General features: G+C 41.4%; 1 protein-coding gene across 1 annotated transcript in view; it reads right to left on the bottom strand.

Moving 5' to 3' along the window:
- SFRP4 (secreted frizzled related protein 4) overlaps positions 1 to 20,398 on the bottom strand; it is a 29,967-nt gene extending 9,569 nt beyond the window's left edge. The window contains exons 1-3 of the mRNA XM_040353209.1: positions 19,373 to 20,398; positions 16,938 to 17,018; positions 11,080 to 11,145 (exon numbers count right to left, since the gene is read on the bottom strand). Of these exons, the coding sequence (XP_040209143.1) occupies positions 11,080 to 11,145; positions 16,938 to 17,018; positions 19,373 to 19,811 (586 nt within the window). The 5' untranslated portion in view covers positions 19,812 to 20,398. The remainder of the gene's footprint in view (positions 1 to 11,079; positions 11,146 to 16,937; positions 17,019 to 19,372) is intronic.
- Between the last annotated feature and the right edge of the window lie 365 nt (positions 20,399 to 20,763).

Below are 20,763 nucleotides of genomic sequence, written 5' to 3'. Positions count from 1 at the left end.
TATTTTTTTGGTGTACACTGTTTGTGACAAACTTTTGCCTTGTACACACGGTCGGACTTTTGACCATGCAAAAGTCTGCCGTGAGTCCGTTGGAAGTCTGACGGAAAGATAGACAACAGGTTCTCTATCTAAGGTCCGTTAGACTTCCAACAAAAAAAGTCAGATGCACACACGGCTGGACTTTCCGAGAAAAAAAGCCTGTCTGACTTTTGTTCTCGGAAAGCTGTGTGTATGAGGTATTAGGGCATTCCCAACATCACATGTGAAGTGGCACCTCATCAGTAGCTACACAGTGGCATACCCATAGGACACCAAACTTGAAAGAACACTGCAGGAGAATATCCGCATCTGTGGGTGGAGAGAGAAGGAAGAACCTGGACCTGTCAGCGCCTGAGTAAAGCATACTAGAGGGTAGGTGCTCCCAGGAAGAAGAAACAGGGACCTATAATTCTTATGATTCCTCCAACAGCCCTAATATGCAAGAAACCAATTACAAAAATGATCTATTGATGTGCCAAATACCATGGCTACATAAAATATTACCACAGATTTTCTTTTGATGCTAGTGAGGCTGCAATTTTTTAGGCCTTCACTCCAATTTTTGGTAATTTCGTCCATTAATCAAGCCATTTTTAAAGAAAATACTTAATGGATGCTCAAAAACCCTCTACGTGTCAACACCAAATAATCATTGTGTGGTTATGTTTCCTAACATCCAAAACAAAAGAAAACTAGTATCATCAATGACAAGCTCAGGTGTTCCACTGGATAAACCACACGGAATGTAAATGTCCGCTTTGTAGCCCTTAGGGCTCTGTAGCCATCCCTTAGGTTATGTGGGATAACTTCAAGACAAGAAAAAACTAAGAGGGAAGCGCAAACCATAGCGCATTTAACCACTTTATTATGTGGTTATTAAGCACATCAACACTAGCAGCAGTCACACAGATGGGAAAGAGACTTTCCTGTTGCAGGACGAGATAGAGCCCTGGCCAGGCTATCCTGAATTCTGTTGTTAATTTTTAAAGACATGCTAGTTCATTGAGCATGCAAGTGCATAATTTTTATTTATTTACACATATTTGAATGAAGTGGTTTATTGTGCTATGGTTTGTGCCTCCCTCTTTGTTTTTTCCATGTTTTTCTGTTTCCTAACACCCCTATGGCAACCAGAAAATACAGTGGGGATCGAAAGTTTGGGCACCCCAGGTAAAAATTTGTATTAATGTGCATAACGAAGCCAAGGAAAGATGGAAAAATCTCCAAAAGGCATCAAATTACAGATTAGACATTCTTATAATATGTCAAAAAAAGTTTGATTTTATTTCCATCATTTACACTTTTCTTTGGCTTAGTTATGCACATTAATACAAATTTTTACCTGGGGTGCCCAAATTTTCGATCCCCACTGTATAAATAAATCACTTTTGCCAAACATTTTGAAGATACTGAATCTCCCATTGTTCCTGCTGTGTCAGAATGGTGCTTGGATGACCGTCAATTTATGGGTCATGAAGAAATTATGCACATCTAGAAAACAAAAAAAATCTGCGCTAACTTTAAATAAGTGAAAATAAGCAGCTACATACAAACAAACAAAGCCAATGAAAATAGTAAATAAAAAATGTAGCGCTAATGGGTTAAAAAAAATATACAATAGATGTTACCATGTGAGGCAACAACATTAGTGATATATGTGCACATAAAGAGGAGGTATCTACAATAAAGTAGAATTAAGTAACCTAGAGGAAAGGTTACAATATGATAAAACGTTTGCAAAGTCTGAAATCACAGCATTGAGTAAACAGTCTCTAGCCAAAGCATTGAGTGAACTTCAATGGAAAAGTTGGTGCAGTGCATGGAGTGGACTGATGTCCAATGATTTGAATAGAAGGTAATCAAGTTGTCTTTAGAAATCTATGGAAATCACAATCACATCAGGTGTAAGGTAAGTATAAACACGCTTACCAGATGGGTTGGACTCTACTACTGTACAGCAAAGAGTCAATCAGACGTTGTGGTCTTTGAGGACCGGGACCACTGAAACCGGAATAGGACCGTTGTTGTGGTTGGGACTCCAACTGACGTGGACACCTGGAACCAACGTTGCTCGGATAGCATGCTGCGTGGCCGCCACAGATTCGTGAATGTGACCCTCAGGCCGTATATCCAGGAGTACAGGAATGCATACAGCTGAACCTCCAAAGGTTTATTATTAAAAAGTCATACATGTAAAAATTATGACAAGGATAAAAGTGATCACATAAAAGCAATATGGGGTGCACAATAGCAATATTTAATAATAAACCTTTCTTGGTTTAATAGACCTGCGCTATTGGAGCCCCTCTTTTCTATTTTTTATACCATTAATTTCATGGTCCAACTGGAGGTTAAGCTGTATGCATTCCTGTACTCCTGGATATACGGCCTGAGGGTCACATTCACGAATCTGTGGCGGCCACGCAGCATGCTATCCAAGCAACGTTGGTTCCAGGTGTCCACGCCAGTTGGAATCCCAACCACAACAACGGTCCTATTCCCGTTTCAGTGGTCCCAGGCCTCAAAGACCACAACGTCTAATTGACTCTTTGCTGAACAGAAGAAGAGTCCAACCCATCTAGTAAGCGTGTTTATACTTACCTTACACCTGATGTGATTGTGATTTCCATAGATTTCTACAGACAACTTGATTACCTTCTATGCAAATCATTGGACATCAGTCCACTCCATGCACTGCACCAACTTTTCCATTGAAGTTCACTCAATGCTTTGGCTAGAGACTGTTTACTCAATGCTGTGATTTCAGACTTTGCAAACGTTTTATCATATTGTAACCTTTCCTCTAGGTTACCTAATTCTACTTTATTGTGGATACCTCCTCTTTATGTGCACATATATAACTAATGTTGTTGCCTCACATGGTAACATCTATTGTATATTTTTTTGAACCCATTAGCGCTACATTTTTTATTTACAATTATGCACATCTTCAAGGGTTCATATACAAATACTATTTTCATTTGGGCACTTTGGGTTGTTTTAAAAAAAAAACCAGATGTTGTTTTTTGCACCTTCCAGTGTGAACATCTTTAACCACTTCGGCCCCGGAAGATTTGGATGCCAAATGACTGGGCCACTTTTTGCGATTCCGCACTGCGTTGCTTTAACTGACAATTGTGTGGTCGTGCAACATGACTCCCAAACAAAATTGACATCCTTTTTTCCCCACAAATAATATGTAAAGCGTTTACGAGCTGGATTAAGCTTGCAGCAAGAGCCTAACTTGCTGTTATGCTTAGAGATAAGTTGCTAAAACAAAAGCTTAGGGTAACAGGAAGAGGAAGAAGGGGGAGATTTATCCAAGAAGGGAAAAAGAACTTGGTTTGAGTCTCCATATAATACCACTGTACCTAATTTGTGTGAATCAATTACTTTAAAAAGAAGGGAAAGAAATGATAATGAATGTTTATTAGGACTGAGCATAATATGATACAATGGTTACAGCAACATCAGAAATGTGCCCGATAAGAATGAGGTAGCGGCCTTTAGGATCTGAATGAGGTAGCGGCCTTTAGGATCTTTACATCTAGTTAGTTGGAAGTTAAAGATATAAAAAAAGAAAAAGAAAAAAGTCAGTCCTCAGGAGTTGGCGTAGAAAAAGAAAAACGATCACGATTTGATTGCCCCTGGTGACTTTTATTTCCTTCAGTACCAGCTGATTTTTGCAGGGAAAGGGTAACCATTCGATTTTGCTTTGGTTGAGAGGGCATTCTAGAAGCTGGATGTTTTGTAAAGAAGATTGGAATTCTTTAGCAGAATGACAGACATATTTAGATCCTTGGTAAGAGAAGCAAATTGAAAATGGAAAACCCCATTGATAGGTGATTTGATGTCACTGTAAAACTTGAAGAAGTGGCTTCAAAGCCGATGCTTAGAGATGGTGAGTTGAGATAGATCAACAAAAAGTTAATGGGTATGTCCGTGGAAAATCAGTGAATCTTTTGTGCTAGCTGCAGCTAGAAGGAGGGCTTTATGAACCCTGTTTATCTCCATTAGTTTGACTGCTATGGAAGGCTGTAGTTCTTGAAATAGGCATAACATAGTGGCTTTCAAATCAGTGACAGATTCAGGTATTCCACGATATTGGAACGCTGGGCCCAGGGCTGTCTTAATAACATAATGGGCCCCTGGGCAAAGTAACGCTCTGGGGCCCCTACAATGGAGACAGTGCATGTAAACAGACATCAAGTAAATAGGAGGCAGACAAGCAGAGCTTCCCCTTTAGGGTGGAGCTCCCGCATTAACTAGCTGTCCTGTGCATTTAATATATCTGCTAGAAGGATGCCTTCCCGCACTATGGCCCCTCTACGTCCTAGATATCCCCTCAGCACTCTGACCCGTCTACACCCCAGATATCCCCCCAGCACTCTGACCCCTCTACACCCTAAATATCCCTCCAGCACTCTGACCCCTCTACACCCTAGACATCCCCCTAGCACTCTGATCCCTCTACACCACAGATATCCCCCCAGCACTCTGACCCCTCTACACCCCAGATATCCAACCAGCCCTCTGACCCCTCTATGCCCTAGATATTCCCCCCAGAACTGTTACTATACACCATAAGCTACCTCTAGCACTATAGCCACCCAAGCTACCCCAAGCATTGCTAACCCCTATACACCCCAGATTCCCCCTCAGCATTGTTTTCCCCCATACACCCTTGATATCCCCCGCACCATTATTCCATCCATGTATTACCCCCTTTTCTAGTGGAGATACAGTGCATGTAAACTTTTGGCTATGTGCCCACCCCCAGCACTGGACTCACCTATACCAATCAAGCAGGCAGAAGGAGGGGTGGAGGAGGGAGCATCCCTCTGGGTATCCCAAGCCCTTCTGTGCAAACAGTGCTGGACAGCTGGGCTCACCATTACACCATCCACAATGCTACTTCCGCAGATGGGCTCTCAGTGCTGCCGACTCAGCAGCTCCCATTCAAGCTGCATGGGGCAGTGTCAGTGCATCACTGGCGCTCCGGCCTTGTCTCTCCCTGCTGGCTGTGAAATAATAGGTATCTTAGTGCCATCATGGGGCCCCCAATTTTGGGGAAGCAGGGGCTCAAGGACCAACTGCTTTGTGAAAAGTGCAGGCCCCCCCATGCAGCTGGGGCCCCTGGGCAGTGTCCAGGTGCACTAAGGTGACAACAGGCTGCGTGCATTTTTTTACAGGGCATATTTTCTAATTGTTGCTGGCTGCAATTTTTTTTCACATGCCTTTTTAAATAATAACAATAGTAGAATATGCCTGTGCAATGTACTTAAGTACAGAACCATAAGTGTGGTTTAGAAGCAGGAGATTGTGGTAGATAGGGGCAAGGTGTTGTCATCTCATAACACAAAATGCCCAAACAAGGACTTTTAAATCAGTATCATCAACTGTTACGTTCATCAATGTTAGCAATTAAAATAAAAAAATGCTCTTCAGTTGATATTATCATGTTAAATCATATGTGAAATTTTAGTGGTTGGGTTTACGTCTGGGTCTAAAAAAAGTCAGGTTTTTGCACTTTCTATGTTGTTTTAGAGACCATTGGTCTCTCATTCTTTACTTCAGACCTTTGTGCCAGAAGTCTGCCATGTAGCACACCCTGTGTGTTTCCATATGACTGCATGATATCTAAATCTTGCTCTCTGCTGTCCAGACAGGGCCAGCCCTACCTTGGGTCCTGGTGGGTCCATGGGTTCCAGGCGGCACTTTGGGAGGGGTGGCCGCGGAAACAGGGGCAGACTATTACTTTGCCTTGAAGAGTGCAGTGTAAGGATCACTTAACTTCTGCCTGTGTTGGCTGTGTTGAGGGGCGGGTACATCAGTATTAACAACACCTCCCTCCCTCTAGCATGCAGTGTCATCCTCGCATGTTGTCCTGCTGGGGAGTGGAGGGGAGCTTGCAGAGCTGGTACTAGTAGGGGGGAACAGAAGGGTAATGTGGGAAGAGGGCGCGGTTTTGCGGGTACAATTCTGCCCAGCACAATATATGCTGCTCAGTGTTTTTTTGATCAAACACTGACTGATCAAAAAAAAAAAAAGATCAATCTATGGCCAGCCTCCAGCTTACCATACATTATACAATCTGATTGTATAATATCTTTTGGATCTATCACCAAATATGTTGTACAAAGGCCTGCCTGATTGGATACTACTTAAATTAATTGTTTAGGTTTGTCCATAAGTAGCACCCTCTACCTGGTGTAGGTGCTAGAGTGAGATTTTCTGTAGTGCAGGTAAATTTAAGCAGGCCTAGCCAAAAACTAGGCCTGTTTGTTTTGATCTGTGGGCTAGCAGTGGCCAAGAGTAGGCTGGTAACTCACAGCTAGTTTCATATTTTAGTTAGGGTCCTCTAGAAGGAAGGTGGGGAAGAGAGGTTAGGTGTTCTAGGGAGCACTGACCAATCCCCAATCTGGATTGGCAGGGGGGCAGGCCTCCTTAAATACACAGAGTCAGAGAAGTTGTTCAGGTGGAAGAACTGGAGATGGAGTATTAGGCTGTTGGGGCCTTTGAGGGAGCCCCCTACTCTGGGGGGGGGGCTTGACCTTGGACCAGGGGGCTCGGAGCTGAACAGGAAACCTATACAACCCAAGGGGTGTCCTGAACAGGAGGAAGAGAGGACAGAAGGGGAATACTGCCGGGAAAGTCTCCAGGAGGGACCCATTGAGTGTCGGTGAGTGACAGGCACAGTCGGAAGAGCTGGGAGAGGCATGTCGGAGCAGACTGGGAGTGTGCAATCTGAGATGTATGTAGAGCCAGCAGGAGAGGCTGTGATGTTACTGGCAGTGAAGCCAGGCCGCTGCAGTTGAGAGGACTGTCAGGGTCTGCAAAGGGCTGACTGGGATCAGTAGTCCACCAAAGACTGCAACTAGCACCAGAACATTCTTTTGCTACACTATAGGGGCCCACCTGTAATAAGGAACTTTGCTAAGGCATGGCTAAAACCAGAATCAGGCCTAACCAAGTGCTAGCTGCGCCTGAAGAACTGTGCTGGAGGGTGAAGGAGAGATAGTCTGTAGCAAGTGTTGTGCAGGAGGAGAATATCTAAATTGTCCCAAACCATGCAAGAATCTTTGTCCTGGGCATTCCATGAATTCCTTAACCTCATCCAAGTTCTAATCCCTCAACAAAAAAACAAAGCTGATGGACTTGTTCATTGTCTTAGAGTGTCTGGAAAATAATGTAGGGCTGGGCAGGGTGACAGGTGGGACACAATCACTTAGCAGCCCCTACCTGGGTACCGCTACACATACAGTGATGTGAAAAAGTATTTGCCTCCTTCCTGATTTTTGATTTTTTTTTGCATATTTCTCACACTTAAATGATTCAGATCATCAAACAAATTTTAAAATTACACAAAGATAACCCAAGTAAATCCAAGATGCAGTTTTTAAATGATTATTTCATTTATTAAGGGAAAAAAACTGTTCAAACCTGCCTGGCCCTATCTGAAAAAGTAAGTTCCCCCTTCCATGCTGAATCATGAATGAACTGTGATTAACCACAATTTTTTTTAAAGCGGAGTTAAATTTCACTTGCCACACCCAGGCCTTATTACTGCCAGACATGTAGTGGCCTAGCCAGAGAGGGAAAAGATAATTGGAGAGGTTGTACAGAGTACATAGGTGGGAGAAAACAAGGCCAAGGCTGTCAGTGTAAGCATGTACCTATTGCTTCAGGTCAAAGGAGAAGATTAGGCTGAGATGTTTGGAAGTAGCAGGAGTGTTAGCATTTACAGGGATGTTGAAGTCCTCGAGAATGATTGTGGGGATTTCAGAACAGAGAAAGTAGGGTAACCAGGCAGAGAAGTCATCAAGAAAGGTTGATACCGGTCCAGGGGGTTGGTAGATCACAGCTATCCTTAGAAAATCTGGAGAGAAAAGAAGAATGCAGTGTGCCTCAAATGAGGAGAGTGACAGAGAGGGAGGTGGGTGAAGTACCTGAAGGGTGCTATATTGGGATATAAGGATTCCCACTGTCCTTCCCTTGCACTCGCTGGGTCCGGGGGAGTGAGTTCAGAGAAGATCATAATGGGAGAGGGCAGCAGATGACGCCGTGTCGGATTCATGAAGCCAGTTTTCAATAATGGTGAGTAGATTAAATGAGTTTGCGATAAAAAGGTTGGGGAGAGAGACACGTTTATTACAGACAGAGTGGGCATTCCATAGGGTAAAAGAGAAGAGAAGACTGGCCTTGGGAAGAAGCGGAATGGGAACTAAATTGCACATGTTCCCATGCCCGCGTAAAAAACACGCTTTAAGAAAACATGTGGGACTGCCATTAACTCTTATTGTAGGCTGACCAGACGTCCCTGATTTCCGGGGACAGTCCCCGGATTGAGCCGGCTATCCCAGCTCCGAATTTGTCCCCGCTTTTGTCCCCTGATTCAGGGTCAGCGCCAGTGGCACATCAACATGGTGAGGTCTTCCCCAGGTGCCACACATTGCGGGGTGTCAGGACAGTGCCGCTGCGTAGGATGCCCCATCAGTGTTGCCAACCTTCTGTGTGAATACAGAGATGGCTGCATCTGTCACAGGGCTGAGTGTCTGTGTTCTGTTCCACGGAGCACAGACAGCACAGCTCCCCCCTTCCACTTGAATGGTAGAGGCTGATTGGCTCTGCTTCTTCTTGCCCCTCCCTCCCTCCCTGTGTCCGCCCACACTCCGGCAGCCTGTGTGCTGTGTGTGAAGTGAAGGATGTGAAGTTTATGGAGCAGCTGACAGCCACATTGTACACCTGAAGCCGCTGTGACTGAAGTGAGTGAGCTGTGACCGAACTCTCCCCCTTCTCCTTCCTTCTCTCTCCCTCCCTCCCCCCTTTCCGGAACTGCAGCCAAAGAGTTTTGTTTTTTTCAGTCTATAACAGTACTTTGTCCTCTGTGTTTTTCTTTTTTTATTTATAATCAAAGTTTTTTATTATTATTATTAACAATATTCAATGCAACATTTTACATTCTTATGTTCCATCATTTACATATTAAACTTGAACATTGCAGGGAAGATCTACAATTATCATATCAGTAATTTATCAATTATCCTCCCCCCCCCCCCCCAAAAAAAAAGAAAGAAAAAAAAAGGGGAAGAACATTTTCTATTCACCTCCCCTCCTCCTGATCTCCCCTCATTATGGTGGGGGATGTCTGCTCCGTCCCCTCCCTCTACCTAAATCATTTATTCTCTTACTATACCCTTTTATACCCCGCAAGCAAGCAGAGAGGGGGGAGAGATGGAAAACCCACCATCCTACTTCCAAAGGACCAATATTGCCCCTTGTAATTATTCTTTTCACTCCTTCCTCCCTCTAATCCCTCCCCCCCCCTCTTCTCCCTCTTCCCTCCCTTCCATCCCTTCCCCTTTTCCCCCTTGTACCTATATTATGGTAAAACTTACCATTGTGCCTGCTATTAAACTATTAATCACTCGTGATTATATTTATCGAGCCTCTTCCCAGGCTATTGTGACAAAGTGCATGTGATTAAGAAAAACAAAACACTGCACCCCTCTTAAGAGGCCACTAATGGCCATGATGTTAATATAGATATATAATTATATCTTGTGATGAAGAGAATGTCTTCAACTGTGTCTACTTTCCAGTGATCCCTGCCTCCCACTCTAAGTGACTTACCTGTCTCCACCCCCCCCTCACAATACCCCCAGTGTGGTGAAAAAACCTCGGGAAAAAGAAGAGAAAGAGGAGAAAAAAAAAGGTTTTTATAATATCTTTTTGCTGACAGTGTACCACCTCTATCCTCATTCTACTTTAAGGCCCTTCTCTCCCATATACCCCACTCTCCACTTTCCCACCCCATACCCCTCCCCACCATCCCCACTTCACCGTGACTACCCTCCCTCTCTCCTAGTTCGGGGCAGACACCCTACCCCACTCTATCAAGGCTTGGGAAATAAATAAATAAATCATCTCTGGTCAATGATCATGTTCTAGCTCCTTATTCATCATATTTAAAACCATATATGACTACCCTGGGGACCACACTTATCTATTACACTCCCTGCTTTCCCATTCCATTTCTCTTATCCTTAGCCCATTTCAGGTGCATAGTGTATCCAGTCTGCCCATATTGTATCAAATTCCCCTTTTTTATCCTTCACTATTTGAATCCACCTTTCGGCTTTCATTATCCGATTAACCTCCTTTCTCCAATCTGCCAAATGTGTGCCAAAACCCATATCTAGCTGATGTTTTGTGACCCAAGTGCTTTTTTTTGTTTTTTTGCTCCTGGTTTTTGTCTTTTTTGCAAATTACCATCACATGATTGTTGAGGGATTTTGAGGTGGCTGCATGTTGCACTCTAGTGGCCATCACGGTCATTTTTGACATAACAGCCAGCCTTTCAACCATATTTTTATAGATCACCCACTTGCATAGGTTTGTGTTGACCAAGAAGGGTGGTCGAGGTAGCGCGATTTATATTTTTCTTATCTATAGACATGTGAAGGAAATCCTCTCCAGTTGTCCAGTTGTCATGGGAACAGATGTACCCATTTAAAGATTTTCCTTGTATTCCAGTTCTGATGGCAACCCAATTTTTTTGATTTTACCCTCACATTTATTCCTGTGACATTTACGATCAGGGCAATTAGAGAACAAATAAAATAAATAATCTTAAAGAAGTTCCAACCTCTCAGCAGTTTTTCCAAATAAAATAATGCCTTTAGTTTTACTTTGGGGGGAGGGTGGGGGGAACAAATGGAACAATAAAAAAAAAGAAATAATGAAGCACGCTACGGAAAAAAAAAAAAAAAAGAAATCTTAATTTTTTTTGCATAAATTCTTACAGGAAAGTGATCTGTTTCTACTATACACCACGCTTGTCTTGTTTAAAATAGTATTCCTTAAGGTGATGATTTGTCTAAATTTCACACAGTTTATGTACTTAATCCAACAGCTCTAAATATAGATCATCTAACTGGTCTTTAGGAAATAAAGTTAGCTCCTATACTGCCATGATTGAGACATATTTCCTAAAATTTTCTCATATACCGCTGTTTTACAAAAATATAATTCACTTACCATAGCTGTAGTTCTTTGCCAAGTACATATTTAGAGTTAGTTTAATTGTTTTGCATTTGCAACGATCTGTAATAGAATAAAAACGTCCTAATAAACATACAAGCTGAGCACTACTCAATGCAGAGCTACTCATTACTTTATAAGCCTGCCTACAGCAATTCTTGACGCTTCGCAATTTATAGTAGAACTAAACTATACTATAAATTGTGATGCGTCAAATTGTGATGCTTCCTGTATATATGCACTCGCTCCAGTGTCGACTACACATCATTGCTCTGGACTAACTTTTTTAAAGATAATCAGGTTACCCAAAAGTCTTCTGTATGTGTCTTCACCATGGTGGACATGTTGCTACTATAGTCTGTCTTGGTGTAAGACAAAAACAAATTCTAATTGCCTGTGGCATGGTACATTTTTAGGGAAACACGTCATTAGAAGAAAATTGTGGACGAGCAAGTTTATATCTAACCTAATGAAACACCTTCCTTAAAAATAAATATCCATTCTATTTTTTGCTAAAACTTGGTAAAGGCACATGTCTTAAAAGGTTGAATGTGTATGTATTTATTTTTGCTTCTTTAACATGTATTTTATGTATGAATTAGTTTTATGTAAGTGATACAATGATCCATAGACTTGGCATGCTTTTTATCTGTTGCTGGCTACTTTAATTATTAGTTTACATTGGGGACTTTTCGACATACGAGCTGCTGGAAAGGTAAGTTTAGAAAGCTTACTTTTCTCAATAGGTTTACTATGATAAACAAAAGTACAAATAGAAAGTAATGGACATGATGGAAAAAAGAGGTGAGAAAAAAAGCTATATACACACCAAAATTTGATATACACAGAAAGGATTTGTTCAATTCCTGATGTCTAGAATATTTGCTTTAAGGTGTCCAGGTGCCTAAGGCCGCGTGCGTACACACGGTCGGTCCATCCGATGAGAACGGTCCGAAGGAAGCGGACTGATGAAGCGGACTGATGGTCTGATGTGCCTACACACCATCAGTTAAAAAAACGGTCGAGTCCAACGCGGTGACGTAAAACACAACGACGTTCTGAGAAAAATGAAGTTCAATGCTTCTAAGCATGCGTCGACTTGATTCTGAGCATGCGCAGGTTTTTAACCGATGCTTTTGCATACTAACCGTCGGTTTTGACCTATCGGTTAGGCGTCCATCGGTTCAATTTTAAAGCAAGTTCTAACATTTTTGATCGAAAGGATAACTGATCGATGGGGTCCACACACCATCGGTTTGGACCGATGAAACGGTCCTTCAGTCCGTTTCCATCGGTTTTGACCGACCGTGTATACGCGGCCTAAGATTATCTCATGATTGCCACTACTACTCTCTGATTGCATAGTTCATTTTTTTTGTAAGACCTTATGAGTAGGTGCGCTCACTGAGAAAGTTAGTTATTGAAGATCTGCTGTGCAATGACCATATGAAACCTTTTATTTGTTTTAGAATTTCCCAGATTTAGTTCCCTCTTAACACCAAATTTCTAAACAGAATCATTTACAGAATATTTTTTACCTTAGCATTAAAGGACATCAAAGCTAGGGGAATGGCTGTGTACAGAGATAAACTGGAAGGAAGCACAATGATCCTTTTATGCAACATAACTTGGTTGAAGATGAGCAGCAATATATGGGAGGGGGTGGGGGCAGGGAGTTAAATACATGTGCAGGAAGATTTGGAAAATAGGGAGTGCAGACAAAACGTTAGGGAAGTGTCCCCTCTGAAATGTTTAGGATTTTTAGTTCGGATATCAAGGTTTATCTTCTCCAGCTGTTTAAAAAAATAGCATGGGGGGGGGCACCACTATCTTGCGTCTGGCCCAAAGAAAATATCTGAGCTGGAGTGGGAGTCTTGATTAAGCAGGATAACCACCTTTAAGTTTTCAGTCATTATCTCTGACCCTATAAATTATCTCACTTTGAGATGTAATCCAATTACAGTAGACAATGTACAGTGGGGAAAATAATTATTTGATCCCCTGAAGATTTTATAAGTTTGCCCACTTACAAAGAAATGAAAGATCTATAATTTTTATCATAGGTGTGTTTTAAATTATAGAGACAGAATATCAATCAAAAATCCATAAAAAAACACATGATGCAAATGTTATAAATTGAGTTGCAGTTCAGTAAGTAAAATAAGTATTTGATCCCCTACCAACCAACAATAATCCTGGCACCCACAGACTAGCTACAGTATGTGCTCATGTGGTACACAGATTAGTCCTGTAAATTTAAGAAGGTGCTCCTAACGACAACTCATTATGTGTATAAAAGACACTTGTCCACAGAATCTCTTCCTTACATTCAAACCTCACCATAATGACCAAGACCAAAGAGCTGTCAAAGGATGTCAGGGACAAGACCGTAGACCTGCACAAGGCTGGAATGGGGTTACAAGACCATCAGCAAGAACCATGGTGAGAAGGAGACAACTATTGCGGTGATTATTCTTAAATGGAAGCAATACAAAATAACCATCAAGCGCAAAATAACCATGTAAGATTTCGCCTCAGGGGGTAAGGATGACCATGAAAAAAGTGAGAGATCAGCCCAGAACTACATCAGATGAGCTTGTGAATGATCTCAAGGCAGTTGGGACCACAGTCACCAAACAAACCATTGCGAACACAATACGTTGCAATGGATTGAAATCCTGCAGCGTCCACAACGTCCCTCTCCTCAAGAAGGCACATTTACAGGCCAGTCTGAAGCTTGGCAATGACCATCTCAATTATTTAGAGAAGGGTTGGGAGAAAGTGCTGTGGTCAGATGGGACCAGAATTGAGTTCTTTGGCATCAACACGACTCGCTGTGTTTGGAGGAAGAGAAATGCTGACTAAGAACATCATCTCTACAGTCAAGCATGGAGGTGGAAACATTATGCTTTGGGACTGTTTCTCTGCTTAAGGTACAGGCCTACTTTTCTGCATAGAGGGGCCAATGGACAGTACCATGTATTGTAAAATCTTGGAGGACAACCTTCTTCCCTCAGCCAGAACACTGAACATGAGTCGTGGATGGGTCTTCCAGCATGACAATGACCCAAAACATACCGCCAAGTCAACAAATAAGTAGCACATTAAAGGTCATGGAGTGGCCTAGCCAGTCTCCAGATCTTAATCCTATAGAAAATTTATGGAGGGAGCTGAATCTTCCAGTTGCCAAGTGACAGCCAAGAAACCTTAAGGATTTAGAGAAGATCTGTAAAGAAGAGTGGACCAAAATCCCTCCTGAGATGTGTGCAAACCTGGTAACCAACTACAAGAAGCATCTTACCTCTGTGCTTGCCAACAAGGTTTTCTCCACCAAGTACTAAGTCATGTTTTGCTTGGGGATCAAATACTTATTTTACTCAATAAACTGCAACTCAATTTATAACATTTGTATCATGTGTATTTTTTGGATTTGTGGTTGGTATTCTGTGTCTATCATTTAAAATACACCTATGATAAAAACTATAGACCCTTAATTTCTTTGTAAGTGGGCAAACTTACAAAATCTGCAGGGGATCACATAATCATTTTCCCCACCGTATATGTTTCCCATAACCAGCAATGTACCTCTCAAGACAATTACTGAAAAAAACTGAATAGACTCTATGGGCCAGATTCACAAAGAGTTACGCCGGCTTATCAGTAGATACACCGACGTAACTCGCAATCTAAGCCCGTCGCATTTTTAAGTGTATGCTCAAACTGAGATACACTTAAACCTGCCTAAGATACGACGGCCTGATTGATATAATTTGTAGTGGGATCTCTACTGTACAGATATCTCCCCCACCTAACACTCCATGTCCATGGGTACACTCAATGCTTCTCTCAATAAAGTCTGATACAGATTTGCTAAACTTTTTTCTAATTCCCACCTAACCACCTGCCCTCTGGACCCTGATCTTCAATCTCTCCTCCTTTTCTGGCATCTTCCCCAACTCTCTAAAACATGCACTAGTCACTCACATACTTAAAAAGTCCTCATTGGAGAATTAACATCATAAGATCCATCTCCTTGCTCCCCTTTACCTCCTTGAGCACCTGGTCTACAACTGACTTATCTACAGTACTATCTCATTAAGAATAGCCTTATTGATCCCATTCAGTCTGGATTTCGCCCTCAACACTCCACAAACTCCCAAACAATTTTCAGCTAAAACCAATGGTCATTGCTCTGTAATCCTACTCATGGACCTCTCTGCTGCCTATGATACAGTTGACCACCCCCTACACCTCAAAAAACATTACTTTGATCTCAGTGACAGTTTTTTTCATTCTACCACCACCTCTCTGCTTCCTTTTTCATTTGGGGGTTCCCAAAGGTTCTGTTCTTGGACCTCACCTACTCTCGATCTACACCTTCTCCCTGGGAGCCTCCCATGGCTTTCAATACTATTTCTACATTGATGACACCCAAATCTCTCTACCACTTCTTCAAACTCAATCTATCCAAAACCAACCATAATATTTCCTCACACACGTGCCCCTTCGCCTGACTTTTCTGTTAAGACTGATGGCACAACTATCAACCCGTCCCCGCATGTCAGGGTACTAGGTCTAATCTTGGCCTCTAAACTCTCCTTTCGGCCCCATGTCGAATCACTGTCCAAATCTTGCCACCTCAACCTCTGCTACATCTCCAAATTACCTTGATTTATGCAACTCTCTCCTCATTGGACTACCTTTACATAGGCTATCTGGCTATTCTTAAAGTGGAGGTTCAACCTATAAAAAATTTCTAACATTATATCCAGCCCAGTCCTGCAAATAAAATAACACTGACCTTTTTTTTTTCCCTGTAGATATCGTTTAGCCATAGCCTTCACCGCGGCTTCCGGGTAGGGAATCCCACGGGAGTGGGCATTCCTATTGACATGCCAATCAATTGGCATGCTAAACGACGGCGCACACAGCGCGTCACGACTTCCCGAAGGAAGCTCGGGTCGGCTCGGCTCTATTCGGCGCCTGCGGACCGGCGCCGAATAGAGGTTTGACTGTGGTATATGTTAGATTGAGTTTAAATCTGATTGGTGGCTAAAATAGAATATACTTTGCAAAGTGAATTTCATTTAATTCACTAAGCTCTGGGGATCATTCCCTTGCAAAGAAAACAGCTTATTTTCCTTATTAAATAAATCCTAATGTATCAACTGTCAGTCCTTCAAAACATATTTAAAAATGACAAAAAGATTCTGTTTGTTGTTTTAGGATTAAAAAAAATTCTCCATAGAGCATTTTTCTTACAGATTGGAACAATCCTCTAAAATATACAGTTATCCAATATAAGGGTATCACCCATATTTACCCAATCTGTTTGGGTATTTTCTCCCCAGTCTGCCTTTAGGCAATCCCTGAAAAATTAACCCTTCAGGTAAGCCTATCTCACCACTACCTAGGAACTGAACTTTTACTCTCTCCATCAAGCTCAGTTATAACCTTTGTATCACTTACCCCTTCCATTTAGATTGTAAGCTCTCCTGAACAGGGCCCTCCTAACCTTCTTGAATCAAATAAAATTGTAACTCTAGTGTTTCCCCTTATTTAGTAAAGCACAGAGCTGATTGAGGACGCTATATAAATCCTGTATAATAATAATAGTAATATTATTACTGTTAGGTATACACAAAGGTTTCAACAACTTTTAACAATTTGCTTTTCCATCAGATCGGAGTTCTAATAGTGATTTACTATCAATTAATTTTCTGCAAGGTAAGGTGACTGGTGCATGATGAAAGATATAAACTGGTTTGTGTTAGGCATGTTTGACAGGTCTGCATGTGGTACAAATTACAATAACTAGTATTGTTTGAGTTATCACAAGAAAATACAGACTTTACCCATATTTAAACTTTTGCAGTGATTCATTCTTGGTCTTTCTGGGACTATGACATCTTGTGTAAACTCCGTCCACTTTATATCTAAAAAGAACAAGACATTAGTTGCCAATGAAAATAACTGCACCATGCCAAACACACCAGGAGTAATTTGAGTCTTTAAATACACCTCTTGAACTGGACAAGACGATTTCTCCACATCTGCAATATAAATACTTTTAGAAGTCTAAAATAAATCTTTCATAGGAACTTGTGTTTTTGATGGCTGAATTACATTATTGTTTTAATAACACTTTTATTTTAATAAAGTTGCATAACTATATAAATGAACCTATTACATGGTGTGTTCTTAGTTGGTCTATGGGCTGTCCAAACTAAACATAAAAGTCATGGCCCAAACCATTTCCTTTTTAACTTGTCCAGTTATTTAAACAGGTGCTAAAGTCATTTCCTCTCATTATCACACACTTGCAACTTTACAAAAGTTGCCGTTCTATATTTTGCAACAGTGAACTTATAAGGATAAACATTTCGGATGAATTTTACTTAGCTTTTTAAATTTAAGACAGACCTACTTATTTTAAAGGGCTAATTACTAAACGGTGTAACATTTACACGAGACTAAATGTTTAATTTAGTGATGCATTTTTTCCTATTGCTATGAAGAAAAGGTGGAACAGTCCTCAGCAACTAATCAGGACTCTTCTTAAAAATGAAACAATCTGCTTGCTGTGGGCCACAGTTCTGCCTTTGCACCTGTTTAAAAAAATCAGCCCTAGTGTAATTAATATTTGACTCTCTGGTAAAATGTACTGTATACTGTGAAGCAGGAAAGACGACATTCATCTAAAAATAGACATTTTACTGCATACCATAGCTGTCAAGCAAAAAGGAAAACGTGGACTTTTTTTTGAACGTTCATAAAATGTAATACAGAATGTTGTGTAGAGAATCGCAGATGCTCATTATTACCTTGAAGCAATAACAAGTGGAACATAAGCACGTCTCAATGATCACAAGCCCTGTACCAGGATAATGAAAGAAAATAACTAATTAAAGGGTCGATGAGTTCACGGTCAGAAAAGTAGTGTTTAACCCTTCCATGAATGAAGATGGTGAAACCGAGACCAAATTTAGCAGCTTCAATATGTGTCAGTATCATGAGAAAAAACCCAATTACTAATGTATCAGTGAAGCCTCGTACACACGCTCGGTTTACTCGGCAAGAAAGCTCTGCCAGAAGTTTTCTTGCTGGTTCTTGCCGAGAAAACCGAGCGTGTGTAAGAGGCTTAAGTCTAAGAACTAGGAACACACACAGATGCACTCTAGAATTAGTGTGTCAGTAACATGAGAAAAAACCCAACGACTAATGTATCAATAAGTCTAATGCCACGTACACAAGATCGGTCCATCCGATGAGAACGGACCGATGGACCGTTTTTATCGGTTAACTGATTAAGCTGACTGATGGTTCGTCATGATGGTTAAAAAACCGATCATGTCAGAATGCGGTGACGTAAAACACAACGACGTGCTGAAAAAATGAAGTTCAATGCTTCCAAGCATGCGTCGACTTGATTCTGAGCATGCGTGGATTTTTAACTGAAGGTCGTGCCTACTAACGATCGGTTTTGTCCCATCAGTTAGGAATCCATCGGTTCAATTTAAAACAAGTTGGCTTTTTTTTAACCAATGGTTAAATAACCGATGGCGCCCACACACGATCGGTTTTGACCGATGAAAACGGTCCATCAGACCATTCTCATTGGTTTAACCGATCGTGTGTACGCGGCATTAGAACTAGGAACACACACAGATGCACATTCCTAATTCTATGCTGCATGGCTAATTAATGTTCTCAAGGCAAAGGCCATTGTGCATAAGGTCTTAAAAAGGTGTAACGAGGTCACAGTGGGGTGATGTTTTATGGCCGCTGCCTTTTCCGATCTCCAACCGAAACTGTCCTGGTGACCAATTGGCTTTAATATTTTCACTAATTTGAAACAGCTATACAGGTTAGGATCGGCATACTTGTTCTGGGTTTGTGATTTAGAGTATTGCCACCCTATCAGAATGATTGCCAGGAAACCAGTGTGTTTAAAAAAAATATATAAATCTAAGGGGGGATCCAAATGAGCTAATTGCTTGCACCAACCTCTCAAATCTAATTTTTTTTAAAAGATTTTTGCTGGACTAGCTAAAACATCACCCCCAACTAGATTACAGTCTACATAGAGACATCATTAAAAGGTGGTAAAGAAAACTGGAGATGCCTTCAGCATCATCCAATCTAAATCCAGCTGTTAGCAAATCAAACCTAATTCCTACCTGAATACGCTAAACCACAACCACCTCTCCCAACATTTTATAAATCAGCTTCATATTATTTAATATTTAAATGTGTACAGTTCAAAAAACATTTTATATTGGAATGTTACCTTCAGGGATGTCTGTAACAATGGCTTCAGGTGCAATGCACACCCCTCGGTCATACACTGGCAGATCGTCACATGCCAGGTTCTCTGGCCAGCTGTGGTTGTACCTCTTCATGATAGGCTCACAACCATCCTTGGCTCTTTGGCACACAGACTTGCAAGGTTTAATTGGATCATGAAGGAATTCCAGGGTGCAGATAGGTGCATACATAGCACACAGGAAGAAATTAAGTACTGGGCTGCAGTTGATCTCCACTAGCTCCTGATATTGTTCAATAGCCAATATAGCATTTTCCTGAGTGCTGTGGTGCAGGTGGTTGGGCATTCTAGTAATATTCCAAGGCATGTCTTTACACATGGGGATCCTGACAGTTTCACAGGGGGCTGGGTGCACTCCCCTCTCCATCACCAGGGCACAAAGCACAGCTGTAACCAGGAGCATGGTTGCAAAACAGCCTTAACTGCTCTGAAAGCTCTAGCTGTAGGCAATATTTCTTTTTTTTCCGCTCTTAGATGTAGGACTGGCCAGGTTAATTGTGGAAGTGAGTTACTCACAGGCAACTTGATGAGAACATATAAGAGCAATGCCAGAAAGTTGCTTGTGCTAAACTCTCAGTAAAAGATTACAGGCTGAGAACTTTCTTTCCTCCAGCTTCCCAGACTCCACTGCAGAGAAGAGTGGACATTGTTCAACTACCTTTATAGCAGTACCACAAGTGACGTGCATCACTTCTATTTTTTAGATGGCTGCATAATTCATTTTTTTTTCTCCTTGGCAGACACAGTTACATCATCTATATTCCTTTAATCCCAGGGCGACATCACTAAATTTCAGTTACATTTCCAATTAAAGTCTCCTCCTCCCAAAGTTATTTTCTCCAAAACTGCAGTGGAAAAAAAAAAAAAGAAGCCACTCACTTCCACTTCTCCCAACTTTTCAGGTCTTATTAGAGCAAAGCAAAGCTTAGAAAAATAAAAAAGATCCTATAATAGCAGAGGGTTTAACTTTCAAGAGTATCTCCTCTCCCCTCCCTTCTCTTTTTTCAGGAGGGTGAAGAAGCACATGTGAACCGGCTGCATTTTTATAATTTGCCACTAGAGGGCCATAATGTTGTAGCATAGAACTATATTTGAAATGTAGTGGAGAGGTGAGCCTATTGATAGGCAGATAATTAATCATTTGAAGTTGGATTTCTTTATGCTAGAACATTTTTTAAGAGTGTTTAAACTTATTTGTTGCCTGCATTTGTTCATGCATATTTATTCTTACAGACACTGTAAGTCTGTAAGAAACACTGCAAAAACAGGTTCACTTTTATAGGTGTGCGCAGCCTATTGCATTAGGGTGTGCACCCCAAAGCTCAAACATATCTGTATATATATATATATATATA

The sequence above is a fragment of the Rana temporaria genome, chromosome 5, assembly GCF_905171775.1.
Source record: "Rana temporaria chromosome 5, aRanTem1.1, whole genome shotgun sequence".
NCBI classification, from domain to species: domain Eukaryota; kingdom Metazoa; phylum Chordata; class Amphibia; order Anura; family Ranidae; genus Rana; species Rana temporaria.
The sequence above is the reverse complement of the archived record's forward strand: the minus strand, read 5'-3'. Positions and strand labels throughout refer to the sequence as shown.